The sequence below is a fragment of the Camellia sinensis genome, chromosome 3 (assembly GCF_055761805.1).
Source record: "Camellia sinensis isolate YWXY chromosome 3, ASM5576180v1, whole genome shotgun sequence".
NCBI lineage: Eukaryota > Viridiplantae > Streptophyta > Magnoliopsida > Ericales > Theaceae > Camellia > Camellia sinensis.
This window is the reverse complement of record NC_138963.1, coordinates 204,338,594-204,352,999: the sequence shown is the minus strand read 5'-3', so window position 1 is coordinate 204,352,999 and position 14,406 is coordinate 204,338,594. Positions and strand designations below refer to the sequence as shown.

Below are 14,406 nucleotides of genomic sequence, written 5' to 3'. Positions count from 1 at the left end.
AGGTTAAAGGCCATGGGTTTTAAATTTGAGAAAAGTTAGGGATCACGAAATTTTTTTCGTGAAGATGGTCATGAAAGATTTATGATCCTTGGATTACCTTAATTAATGTGTGGTGCTTTATTGTAAGTGTAATCCAAGGATCATAAAACTTTCATGATTATTTTTATGAAAAGTTTTTCATAACACCTAACATTGCCGTTTAAATTTTAGGATCGAGTTGGCCCGACCCGAGCCATTTGCTGACACTTGCAACCAAGGAGAGCTTGGGTTCCAATTCGAAACTCCCACAAACACAGAATTTTGTAGCATTCAAAGGCTGACCACATACAACTTTATTTCCAAGATTTAAATCTTAATTTCTAGGACACCCATGCATGATTACACGTTCTAAATTCTCCAAAAAAGTAGCATCTTAAAATGGCAATTATTCCTCAGGACATGCATGCATGCACATTTAGACAACGTTCACCAAACGTTGATTATCGGCGACACAACAATGGGGCTCCTCACCGTGTGCCCTTCGTTCTCTTCAATCCAAGTTAGTGAACCGAATGTCACTGACCCGTTCTTGTCACCCATATAACTTATGGTCAGAGAGTAGTTCTGCTTCTCATATGTCTTCCCAAACACTAATGTATCTGGTGAAACTCTGACCACAGACAACGTTGGTGCTATCACATTAGCTGTGTAAGACGTTGCGCCGGCTCCAACATTCGTGACGGTCCTTTGAAATGTTTGAACCACCATCCCTGTTGTGTTTGTGTACAAAGCAATGAAAGATGGGTAATTGAGATCAGAAGTGTTTGAGCAACTGTAACTGTTCGATCTTGTTATGGTCAAGATCTGGTTCGCAGTGAAATTCATGGAGCAAAGGAGATTCACATAGTCCTGTGAAGTAGCATCATATATAAGACCCGGATCATTTGCCCTGTTCGGATCAACTTGACCAGATCCCATAGCTAATGGCGTAGCAATTTCGTAACCCAAGCCAATGTCTCGGATTTGATTAAAAGTGTTATCGATTGGGCTTGCTGTGGTCATCATGGCGGAGCGAATGGCAGCCGGACTCCATTCAGGGTGCGCTCCTTTTAGTAGTGCAGCAATGCCAGAAGCATGCGGGCAAGCCATGGATGTCCCGGAGATTGTGACATAATCACTGGACAAGACAATATTTGAACCAATGGAAGCTGAATATCCATTTGGAATCCAAGATGCTAATACTAGTGTTCCCGGGGCCATCACGTCTGGCTTGAGGATTCCCGGATAGCTCGGCGAAGGACCTCTTGATGTATAGGCAGCAACAGCTGGTGCAGCCTTAGTACCCACAAAGGTTTGTTGAAACTTAATGCTAGCTGTAGGTTGAACAACAGTTTGGGCATAATTGATCAATGTCGGTGCGTCCTTTGGGCTAATCACGACCCCCGGATGAGGGAAAATATTAAACTCAAATATTTGAGGATCATCCGAGATAAAGATAGCTGCAGGCTGATTTGACATAGAAACTTGTTTGATTTGTGTGAAAAATGGCACCGTATTATCGCATATGAGGATCGAGAAAGGGGCCTCAGACAATAATTCAGATGAGTTGCAAGCGGATATAGTCGTGTTGTAGATAATAGGGTAGTTTTCCACGAAGGCACTCGCAGGGAACATGCTCCATCCAGTGATGGTTAACCCATTTCCCAGAGTCACTGTCCCAGCGAACCAACGATCAATAGAACCAGCTGCGACTGTCAAGACCCATGGAATGCCATTGTGCAACCATCCAAGCTCTGGACCATAATTTCCTGCTGAAGAAGAAACAAGCACTCCATTTTCCATTGCTCCGAATGAAGCTATGGCGATTGGATCCTCATAAAGTGGCGTCTGATCGAAACCCATAGAAATTGATATCACATCAACACCGTCAGCAACTGCCTGGTCCATACCAGCAAGAACATCTGAAGCATAACGAAATTGGTCCCAAATAACCTTATACATGGCAACCCTAGCGCGTGGCGCGACCCCTCTTGCTGTTCCTGCAGCGTAGCCAAAGAATGAAGCACCATCAACATAGTTTCCAGCAGCAGTTGAAGAAGTGTGCGTCCCATGTCCTTCAGTGTCCCTCGTCGAGTTCATGCTGAATGTAATGTTGGGATTTGCAGCCACAACGCCCTTGTTGAACGACCTAGCTCCTATGAGCTTCAAATTACACATTGAAGAATTGAACTCTTGTCCTGCTTCGCAAATTCCTTTCCACCTGCTGGGAATTTCAGTCATCCCATCATCTTTAAAGCTTTCACTCTCTGGCCACACCCCGGTGTCGATGACACCGACAATCACATCTTTGCCATAATTGGAAGCCGGCCATAGTCCGGTGGCAGGATTGAGGGAGAGAAAATCTGTGGTATGAGTGGTATCAATCGTGGCTTGCCTGTCACTATAAGATGAGACGAACCCTGGCGAGTTCTTCAGGGAGTCAAGCTCATCTTTGGACAGTACTGCACTAAAGCCATGAAATGCATGGTCATAAGTGTAGACAAGGCTTGGTGTGGAATGATGGCCGTTTGATGTTGTAGACTCCACAGATTTTATGGAATCAATGATGGAGGAGTACCAATGATGATGGGTAGTGAAAGCCTTGGGCATGAAAGACTTGTCCATGTGGACAATGAATGTGGACCTCTCAGCCAAGGTTGAACTAACATGGAGAGGTAAAAGAAACATTGCAGACAATATCATCAACAGAAGGGGAGACCCATTTCTTGTCAACCCCATTGTTTTTGTTAGAAGAAAAAGCTTATGCTCAGACACCAACTGGGTATGGAACTTAAATAGGTGCATATTTTACAACTACAAGGTAAGCACAGGATTATGATAATATATATTATGAGGTTTTACATGCCTAGTGCCAGCTTTTATTAAGTTGAATAAAACTTAGGCTTCTCCGTGGAGTCTCTGTTAATTTGTTCCATTGGCGGCTGGCTTCTTTGGAAAGGTTTCATGGTCAACTTGTGAAATTACAAGGATGAGTAAATGTTAAGATGATTAGATTTTTATATCAAATTTATTTACCATTTAACATGGCCCTTTAGATATCATCTTTGTATTGTTATAATATCTGGAAAGTAAACAAAAATTTGATCATCGCGCTATTACTCAAATCAAATTTTTCCGTATAGACCTTGGGGGGGGGGGGAATTATGACATAGAATTTGAATTTTCATTTAAAATTTTATATAAAATGATATAACGTTTTAAGATGCGCCTTTCTTTCATTTCAAATAGAAAATATAAAAATAGGTGATAATGTTATTTTTATGAAAAGTAAATATTATACAAACTAAGAAAAAAAAAAAAAAACATTTACAAAATTTGTTAATTTGTTCACTATACAACATTTTGTAAACTGCTTTAGAAACACAAAAATCAGCTTTTTATCACAAGCCAAGATTAAAACAGACAGTATTTAGGCCGGCTTGGCCGTTCAATTTTTATGCACCTCTTCTATATACAATATGCAAAAAATGTTCTCAGATTTTTTGTTTTTATTTTTAAATTATTGACTTTTAAATTATTGACCAACAACACGCCCCCCGGCCAAAAAAAAAAAAATGACATGCGTGGGCTGGCTTAGGCTTCTCCGCAACTGGTAATGTAGTCTGTTAATTTGTTCCATTGGCAGCTTGCTTCTTTTGTAGGTTTCATGTTCATTTAATTAAGTTGCCGTTCACAAAAAAAAATTTAATTGACTTTTTAGATTTGAGACTTTTTTAATTTTGAATTAAAAAGTTCGATTAGTAAATTTCTTTTTTAATTTTTGTGAGAAAAAAAAATGAAATGATTATGATTTGGATGTGACATTTTATCTTATTAACTTTTTTAGTCTATTTGGTCTTTTGTGCATTTTTAGTCCCAACTAAAATAGCGAAACTAAGCCTAAATTACAAGGATCAAATGAGTAATAGGAGATTGAAGTTTTTAAAATAATTTTATCATTTATTTTGTAAAACCTTTCGTGTATATTATTAATAAAAAAAATTAGACCAATTTGATAATTATAGTACATTCAATTTGACAAATGTATTTTTAAACTGACCATCCATTTTTTTGGTTACAATTGCAGTAAGTTGAACATGTTATAATTATCATTTTTTTTTTTGTATGGATAATATACACGAAGAGCTTTATAAAATGAACGGTTTAGATAATTGAAATAGGACTCGTAGTACGCCCTACGAGTCCGGATAGCAATCCAGACTCTATGAAAAGTGAGATTCATTGCACCAATGCAATAATAATTAGCTTTCTTGGTCTTTAATCACATCTTCCCTCCCCTAAACACCTTCACTTAATGCTGGCTTTTCCAAAATTGTTTTTAGATCTTGTTTGATATACAAATCATTTCAAATGGGGGCCATTAGAGTCTTCATATTCTTAATACTTGTCTTAGAATTAATATGAATGAGTGATTTGCCATGAATTATTGCTCAAGCCAAAAAAACAAAACTCTAAATTATTGGGACATGATGCAGCTAGCTAGTGTCACAGCCTTGGATTTTCCAAGCCAACCGTGCGGCCTTAGATGCTTATCAACCCACTTGGTTGCACCTAAGTCAACCTTCCTCACTCGACCACACTAACTAGAACACAAAGTTTAGGTGGAAGAATGTGTTCACTATACCAGTATATTGTGTACAAAGCTTTACAAGGCTCTCATCCTCACAAGTGCTTTACTCTTAGAGCTCTCTTGGATCTCCTCTCTTGGAGCTCCTACAAATGAGACTCCTCCCCTTATATAGCCATCCACCTCCTCAATGGATGGCTAGGATCATTTTGATCCAAGGGCTACCAGCTCTCCTCTAAAACCCTCCATAGAAATATCTAGGGCAACTACCCTTCTACTACCTTGTAGAATTCTCTATACTAGTGTAGTATATGGTAGGCTTCTCCGTGATATTCTAGGATGTTCCAGACCCATCCAGACTCTTCTGGACCCTCCAAAGTTCTTTCACCATATTCCGGAACTTTTAGGCCACTCCGAACCCTTCCATTAGGTTCTAGAGCCTTCCATTATACTCTAGCTCATTCTCACACCTTCCGGAACCTTCCAGTGCCTTTGGCACACCTCAAACACTGCTCTTGTGTCACAGAAATTCTTGGGGCGTGACACTCTTCCCCACCTGATCTCGTGATGCTCTCGTCACGCAGAAGCATACCGAGTCACCACATCTTGATACGATCTTTGTCCGTTGTTGCTGCTGGTGTTTGCTGCTTCGTCTTTGCCCTTGCCATGCTGCTTAATCTGCTACATTGCCGCAAGTGTCTTCTCCTTGTCTTTGAGTAGCTAACTCTTGGCCACCAACGAGACCTCACATGGTCGATCACCTGCAAACAACAACATGGTTACAGCGTACGGGACTGGCATCACATTGTTCTTCCTCATGAAATTCATCCCTAAGATTATATGGGGTGGTCATCCGTCTCAATGACCAAGAACTCCACCTGTCCAGTCCAACTCCCAATGGTCATGTCAGCACTCCTCACTACACCTTGGATTGGCTTGGCCTTCACGTTTACTGGCTTGGACTAACCCTTGTCCTTTTTCATTTTCAAGCCCAGCCTCTTAGCCTCTTCGGTGCTCACAAAGTTATGAATGGAACCTGTATCTACCAATGCATGTGAAGTTATCCCATTAACCTTCACCTCTACGTAAAACACATCCTTCTTCTGGATGCTCCTCGGCTCTTGCATCTTCTCATTCTTCTTGGATATTGACCCAAGAAGTTGGATGCTCCCCAGTTGTGCTTCCTTCTCTGAAGGGCTTTCACTATCGGAGCCTTTCGTCCATTTTTTCTTCATGGCACTAAGCATCTTCTTCTTTTGGCAGTTCCTCACCATGTGCGGTCCGTTGCACAGGAAACACTCAAGCCGCCTTTAACCTTCATGCTTCTTCTTTGGAGATTCGATGCGTTGTCCATTCTTTCGTCGTTCTCGTCTCTTTTAGGACTCTTCATCACTGCGCTCATGATCGGTGGTTAGTGGAGACTGTCTCCCACCTTTGGTATGAGTCTTTCTTGCGCCCTTGGGTTTCCCTAGTGCTTTGAAGTCATCCAACTTCTCTGCCTCCGCTAGGGCTGTTGCAAGGTCTTTTACTCCTTGACTCTACAACTCTCTTGCTGCCCAAGGCTACAAACCATCTAGGAAGCCATACAATGCCTCTTTTTCGGCCATGTCGGGGATCTCCAATAGCAGTGCGGAATATTCCTTTACATAGTCCCACAATGACCCCTTATGCTTTAGCTTGCGTAGCTTCCTGTACGCCTGGAATTCGACATTGGCAGGGTAGAAATGCTTCTTTAATTCTCTCTTGAGCTCTACCCAAGTCTCTATCTTGTACAACCCCTTCTCCATGTCGACGTACCGCCTCCTCCACCACAACATTGCAGTGTCCTTCAAATACAAGGTAGCGGTCTGTACCTTCTCGTCTTCATCTACGATGTTGACGTTCTCAAAATACCGCTCCATGTTCCAAATGAAATTGTCAATCTCTCGGGCATCCCTCGCACCATCATAGGCGCATGAACCTTCCATTTTGTTGGAGCCAAATTTTCGTCATTGCCAGCGACTATGGCCTTCTTGCACAACTCTAATTCCACTTCTAAGCTAGCCACTCTTGCCTCCAGGGCCTTCCGTTGGGCGGGACTGTCTCTAGTTGCCTCAGAGATAGACGAATTCACCCTTTCTTCGCAGGAGTCAACCTTTTCCTCCAACACTTCTACCGTAGCAACAAGACTAGCAAAGTAAGAGAAAAATTCTCTTATATGGGATGTGGGCTTACCAGGGCCAACTAAAGCTTCCTCTAGTCTAGTGAGCCGCTCTGCCACATTCTCCATCATCACATCGAGCCGTGTCTCCAATGCTGCTATCGAGTCCTTTGTTGAGAGCTTCTTCGCCTTGGAGACGTTAGCACATTCGTTGCCAGACGTGGCCATGTACACCTCCCTTGGTTACTTTTTCACGTAACCTCGCTCTAATACCAACTGTCACGGCCTTGGATTTTCCAAGCCAACCGTGCGGCCTTAGATGCTTATCAACCCACTTGGTTGCACCTAAGTCAATCTTCCTCACTCAACCACACTAACTAAAACACAAAGTTCAGGTTGAAGAATGTGTTCACTATACCAGTATAGCTGTGTACAAAGCTTTACAAGGCTCTCACCCTCACAAGTGCTTTACTCTTAGAGCTCTCTTGGATCTCCTACAAATGAGACTCATCCCTTTATATTGCCATCCACCTCCTCAATAGATGGCTAGGATCATTTTGATCCAAGGGCTACCAGCTCTCCTCTGGAACCCTCTATAGAAATATCTAGGACAACTACCCTTTTACTACCTTCTAGAATTCTCTATACTAGTGTAGTACATGGTAGGCTTCTCCATGATATTCTATAATGTTCCAGACCCATTTAGACTCTTCTGGACCCTCCAAGGTTCTTCCACCATATTTCAGAATCTTTTAGGCCACTCCAGACCTTTCCACTAGGTTCTAGAGCCTTCCAACATACTCTAGCTCGTTCTCACACCTTTTGGAACCTTCCAGCGCCTTCAGCACACCTCCAACGCTGCTCTTTGTATCACAGAAATTCTCGGGGCGTGACACTAGGCACCCTTATCAAAGGAAATTATTAGGCAAAAATTCACGAAGCACAATAATGCATCCTACCATGCTCAAAGGTGTTAAAGAAGATAAAATATCAAAATGTGCACTTCTATTGCTAGTAAAAAAGAATGTTCAATTCATCATCCCATGGCATAGACCTACATACAGGTGCACAAAATATTCAAATAATCTGAAATCAAACCAACCCAACCCCAATGGGTTCAATTGATTTGGTTTTTTCAATACCTTTATTAGGATCTTAAATCATTAACCTGATAGGATTGAATTAAAAATCCAAACTCTATATATTTGTGGTTCACATGTTTTCATGTAATTAGATTTGTTAGAAAAACTAAAGGTGAACTTGATTGCACCTCCTCATTTCGTATATAAAAGAAAAGTTAATGCTAAATTGTCAAACTCATCTTTCATTTACTCTTCAAGTCTGCCAAATACTCATCTTGTATACATTCGGTTATAACTCATATGACTAAACTTTAATGTTGAACGTTCAAAATTGAATTATTCTAAAAAAATTAGTGTAAATTATAAATACACTTCTTAAGGTTTGCTTAAAATACAAATTGTTCTTTGTAATTTAAAAAATTGTAAATGCCCCCTTGTCAAAAAAATTTATTTAACAGAATTAACTAAAAAAATAAAATTCGTAACTGCTTTTCTATAAAGTAATAAAATTACTTGAATCATTAAATGAAATAAATTTTTGACGTTATTTAAAATTGTTCATTGATTTGATGGTTTATTAATAAAATGGACTATTTGTTATAAAATTAGAAATTTCAAGGGACGAGATGTAATTCCATAACCATAGGAAGCAAATCGTATTTTAAGCAAACTTCATGAGATGTATTTGTATTTTACGCAAAAAATTATTGTTAATTGAGTCAATTATGATTAATTCGATCCTAGATCCAAAAACTTATAATCAACCATGATTGAGTTAGTTCTATATCTAGTACTATCTCAAACTTAACCGACTCATGAACACCCTTACATATACCCGTACCTATTGGTTCAAGTACATGGACAAGTGCCCAAGAAAAACCTGGCACACCTCCTCTCTTTTTATTTCCTTATTTGCTCAGTCTCTAATATTAGAATAATGTTTCGTAGCTCGAAACATGTTGCCCCGAATGGCTCAAATACCCAAAACGACGTCGCTTTGGGCAGCTCTTTTTTTTTTTTTTTTTCTTCCCCCTCTGTTTTCTCTTTGAAACAAACAGAAGAGGAGATAAGAAGGAGAGAAGTAAGAACAGAGAAGAAGACAAGGCGAAGAAAGTGTCGCCAACAAGACGAAGGCCTCGGCCGCTGACGAAGCCATTGTTGAAGAAACTTGAAAAGATTCGAAAGAAACACAGGTATTGTGCGAAAAAAACTGGGTTCATCTTAAATAAATCCTTTTCCATTGTTTTAATCCATCAGGGACCATATCTTCTAAAAACACCATGAATTTCTTTTGCCTTAAAGCCAACAATTTCTTCTTTTTCCTCATTTATGAAGTCCCCACAATTTGAACCAAACAAATCCTTACAGGAGACCCAAACCACCCAAAATGTTCCCAATAGATCTCTAATTGACCCAAAATGTTCCATTGCTCTTTTTTTTTTTTTTTTTTTGGCTAAATTTACTGCTGATGGAAATTCAAATTGTTTAGAGAAACTGAGGAGTTTAAGCAGATAATACATAGAAGAGAAGAGAAAGCTTACTAAGAGAGTATTTAGAGGACTGAAAAATACAAGGAGGTGAGGAAGGTTAGATCTGTGTATACACAGATCTATATACATGTGTGTATACGCATATATATGTGTGTGTGTGTATATATATATAAGAGAGAGAGAGAGAGAGAGAGAGAGAGAGAGAGGCCAGGCCATTCGAGCTACGTAGCAGAATTGCTAATATTATTCCTACTCGGCCATACCCTATTGTCATCCCTATAAATAAGGAATTTAGCTCACAGTAGTAAAGGCATTTTTGTTGGAAATGGCTCTATAACATGGCTTTATAAAATCTTTTTTTTGCTAACTTTGAGCATTAATCAAGGTAGGACCTAAACGTTATTTTTAACATTTCTAATTGGATTCACGTTTAATGTTCCTGATGAATGAGAATTCAACGCGTAGTTTTTGGTTCATGGAAATGGCTTTAGGTAAGTTTCCTACACATTTGTGAAATATGCTTGTCCCACATTGGAAAGACAAGGATTTAAATGAGTATATAAACTCTAACTTGCCATACTTGGGATGGGCCCCAACGGGTACCCAAGTTTTGTAGAATGGTGAGGTTATAGGTAAAGTGAGCTAGACCTATTGGACCCAAAACACACCCGTGCGCCGCCACTGCCATTGTCTGTCCAAACAGACTTGGGTGCGAGTGTGAGGTTGGGTTGGGTTTGTTTGACCCAATACTTATCTTTTTGGGCCAAAAATATTTGTATTTTATTTATTTATTTTTGAATTTCAGTTTCAAAATTCAAAATAAATCTATCTAGTTTTTTCCTCTACCCGAATAGGTTCATACCTGTTAAACTCCACCCAAACAGATCTGTTTCTATTCTGAACAGGTTTCTACCTGTTGAAACCTATTCTGAAAATCCATATGTTCTTCTATAAATAGCCTGCCATTCCAGCATTACATTCATCTAATTTTCCCTGAGCATTTCATATTTCTTCTTCACTTTTTATCTTTCTGTTTTCTACATCTGCCTACCATTTAATTTTAGGAAGAAAAAGAAAGAGTAATAACATAGTTTTGGTTCACCAGACTTGAATTTGTAGTGCTGCAAACCAAGTAGTAGTCGTTGCATCCTGGGAAGTAGACGCCATTAAATCTTGAAGCACCGGAGCAGGGGCAAAATCTACTTTAAGGAAATTGTGTCTAACACAAGCCTCGACTTAGAATTTCTGTAAGCAATTAATTTGGAATTTAGTTTATTATTTTCTGGATTATTTATTTATGTTTTGTTGTTTATTTTATTTATACATTTAATTTACACACACACACAACCACTGAGGTGCTAACATTCTTAAAGTAGATTTTGTTTTTATTTTTATTTTTGTGTTAGACAGATGAATATTTTGTTTCGAAAAATTAAATAGTAGTCATATACTGTTTAATTTCTTAAATAGTAATAATATACTATTTAATGATTTCTTTGATAACATAGTAGTCATATATTGTTTATCATTGGAATTTTATTACAAAATATTTTTCTGTATATTTTGTGTGTAAAGTAAATTCTGTATAAATTTTTGTGATTGATGCATTTTTATTTCGTCAGAAATATGACTACTGAAACAAACAGTACTGAGATTGTTCGTATTCCGATCCTCATAGCTGTTGTGCCAGTGATGACTCCAATAATATTGGTCAATCATGGGGAGAAACCAGAAAAATTCAATGGAAATGATTTCAAAAGATGGCAATAAAAGATGATGTTTTATCTTACGACATTGAATTTGGCTCACTTCACTTATGAAAAAACTCCAGCACTGAACGAGGGAGAATCTGATCGGCAAAGTGGTTGTCGTAGTCGATGCATGGAAGTATGCTGATTTTCTATGTTGGAATTATATCATCAATAGGTTGGACAATACACTGTACAATGTGTATAGTGTCAAAAGCACCGCAAAAGAACTGTAGAAATCTCTAGATCATAAATATAAGACAGAGGATGCCGGTACAAAGAAATTTGTTGTCGGCTGTTTTCTGGATTTTAAAATGATGGATTCCAAGATGGTTATTAGTCAGGTTCAAGATCTTCAATTAATTCTCCATGACATACATGCGAAAGGGATGGTTCTCAGTGAATCTTTCCAAGTAACGGCAATCATTGAAAAATTGCCACTATCCTAGAAAGAATTCAAGAATTATCTAAGGTATAAGCACAAGGAGATGAAATTGGAGGAACTAATAGTGCAGCTCATAACTGTGTCAGGAAACCATATTATGCTGGCTAAAACAAATGTTGTGGATCATGGACAAGTGTCAAAATTCAACAACAAAAAGCGGAAGCATGATGGCAATGGTCCCAAACAAGGATCCACTAGTAAGATCAACAACGAGTTCAACAAGAGGTTCAAAGGCATGTGTTTTGTGTGTGACAAAGATGGACATCAGGCTAAGGATTGTCATGTTCGTAAGGACGGAGGGAGTTTGAGAAAAAAGTCAGCACAAGCCAACATAGCCGAGGTTTTTTATCTTTTCGATGGAATGGCAGACATCAATCTTGCTGCAGTAGTCTTTAAGGCTAATTTGGTGCACAATCCCAAGGAGTGGTGGGTGGATACTGAAGCAATCCGCTATATCTGTGTAGATAAGAAGATGTTCATAACCTACAAAGTGGTGGAAAATTGGGAGCAACTTTTTATGGAAAACTCCTCCACATTAACCGTGGAAGGACAAGGAAAGATTGTGTTGAAAATGACCTCGGAGAAACAACTCACTCTAAACAATGTACTCCATGTGCTGGAGATTCACAAAAATTTTATTTCTGGGTCATTGTTGATCAAGAATGAGTTTATATTAGTTTTTGAATCTGACAAGGTTGTACTCTCCAATAATGGAATGTATGTGAGATGAGGTTACATGAGTGATGGGTTTTTTAAGCTTAATATATTAACTGTTGTACCAAATTTGGCTATTAATAATAAGAACACATCTTTTATTTATATTGCTGAGTCTTCTTTTTAATGGCATGATAGATTAGGACCTGTAAATTTTAATTCTTTGCGTACACTTGTTTATTTAGAATGTTTGCCAAACTTAAAGTTTGATCCTAACCATAAATGTGAGATTTTTGTTGAGACAAAACTCATTAAGGCATCATTTAATAAAGTAGACAGAAGTACTGAACCTCTAAATTTAATTGACACATATATCTATTGTAGCAACCCTCACCTTACCCTTGTCATACTTGCATGCATCCATGCATGAACTTGTCTTGTTATATTGTTTTGCTAGTTTTGCCTTGCCTTGTTTTGTTTGTGTATTGCTTGCGTGATTTTGTTCCTTGCTCGGTGTGTAGCCGAGGTCACCTTGAGCTTAGTTCACCTCTGAACCTTTATACTTAGAACTGTTTTGGAACCACTTGGTCGACCCCCATCTTCACCTCGGGCTTGTTTGCCGAGATGTTTCGTACTTAGTGATCCTTGTCCTTGGGCAGGTATGGCCTAGACCGAGGTGTGGCACACCCCGGCCAAGGTGTGGCACAGCTTAGTCAAGCGTCGTCCTCCCTTGCCGATGTCTTTGTTACCCTGTTGCCGAAGCTTTGACTTCAGCCGATGTCATTACTTGCCGATGTGTCTTGCCTTAGCTTGTTGCATACGCTTTGTCTTGGACTTGTCTTATCAATCAATCACCTTTTGAGTTGAGCCAACCCGATAGCGCCACGTGTCCGAGCTGATCGTTAAGACAGCCGGCAGACCTGGAACCAAATCATTTTGTCTCAAATCTTTGCCTTTAGAGAGAGGAGCTCTAGAGAGAAGGAGGAGAAGTTCTTGAGTGAGAACAGATCTTCCAAGCTTGATCTTCAAGGTTTGAATCGTTGGATTCGAGTTTTGAGGTTAGAATCTTGATCTACTTTGGTTGTAGTTATTGATCATCTAGCTGCATTGCATGATCGAATCTGTTTTGCATGTCATGCATCGATTTGAAGTCGATTTTGGAAGAGAAAAATAGTATTCATGTGTTCTTGAAGAAAAGTCTCGTTTTGATCCGAAAGTTTGGAACCAAAACCATGTTTTTGTGTTTGTTCTTGCATGACCTTCTTGTATGGGTACCCAGGTCCATGTTTTGAACTCATGGCATGAAATCTCTGGTTTTTGTAACAAGTTATGATCTTGCATTCATCTTCTTCATGATCTTGTTCTTCATGTTCTTCAAAGGGAAACCCAGGTTTCCCCGACTTTGCTTTTGAATGAGGCCATCGGGACCACACCTCGGCAAGGAGGTGTAGGACCTCGGCAAAGACCTGGTTGGTACCCAGTGTGTTTCCATGAGACGGGAGCAGTGTTTAAACTCCCAGCACGTTTTGCTTTGCTTTTGACTTGGACCTGGTGAGAATGCCGAAATCATTTGCATGCATATAAAGCTTGTTTTGAGAAATGTTGTTTGCCATGTGATTGTAGGTCCTTGATCTCTACTTTGAGCCTACACCTGAAGAACTAGGTGAGTGGTGCTTTTAATAAAGCTATGCTATACTGTTTTGATAAATCTTACTTTGCTTTGTTTTGATAAGAGTATTTGTTAAGCATGAATGACTAGCCTGTTTGATGTATCAAGTATAAGTTTTGTTTTGATGTCGTTCTTGGAAAGTCCCTCGTACTGGAGGACTCTAAACTTTTGCAGTACCAAGTATAAAAGTCCCTTGTGCTGGAGGACTCTAAACTTTTGCAGCACTAAGTATAAAAGGATACGGTCCTTTCTTGAGAAGACTATCGTGTTGAAGCGGACTACGGGCCTAAGTAACACAAGATCCATCGTGTTAAAAAGAGCTACGGGCTTAAGTAACACAAGTCCCTTGTGCTGGAGGACTATAAACTTTCGCAGTACCTTTGGTTAATCGATTACGGATCGTACAGTCCTTATTTTGCCACTGACGGTTTCCCGCGTGGACTTGTTTGTTTGATAAAGTTTTGATGTGTTTTTCCGATGTCAGTAAGCATCCCTTGAGACTTGTGAGACTTGATAGATGAATACGGTTCATCCCTTGTTTGGATAAAGTTTTGACGTGTTTTGTTCTGGAA

At 39.3% G+C, this 14,406-nt stretch overlaps 1 protein-coding gene across 1 annotated transcript; it reads right to left on the bottom strand.

Annotated features, from left to right (window-relative positions):
• Nucleotides 1-308: 308 nt before the first annotated feature.
• Nucleotides 309-2,790, bottom strand: LOC114317861 (subtilisin-like protease SBT3). Its single transcript, XM_028264657.2, has one exon. The coding sequence runs from the start codon at nucleotides 2,755-2,757 to the stop codon at nucleotides 466-468; it is 2,292 nt and encodes a 763-aa protein (XP_028120458.2). The 5' UTR covers nucleotides 2,758-2,790; the 3' UTR covers nucleotides 309-465.
• Nucleotides 2,791-14,406: the final 11,616 nt, after the last annotated feature.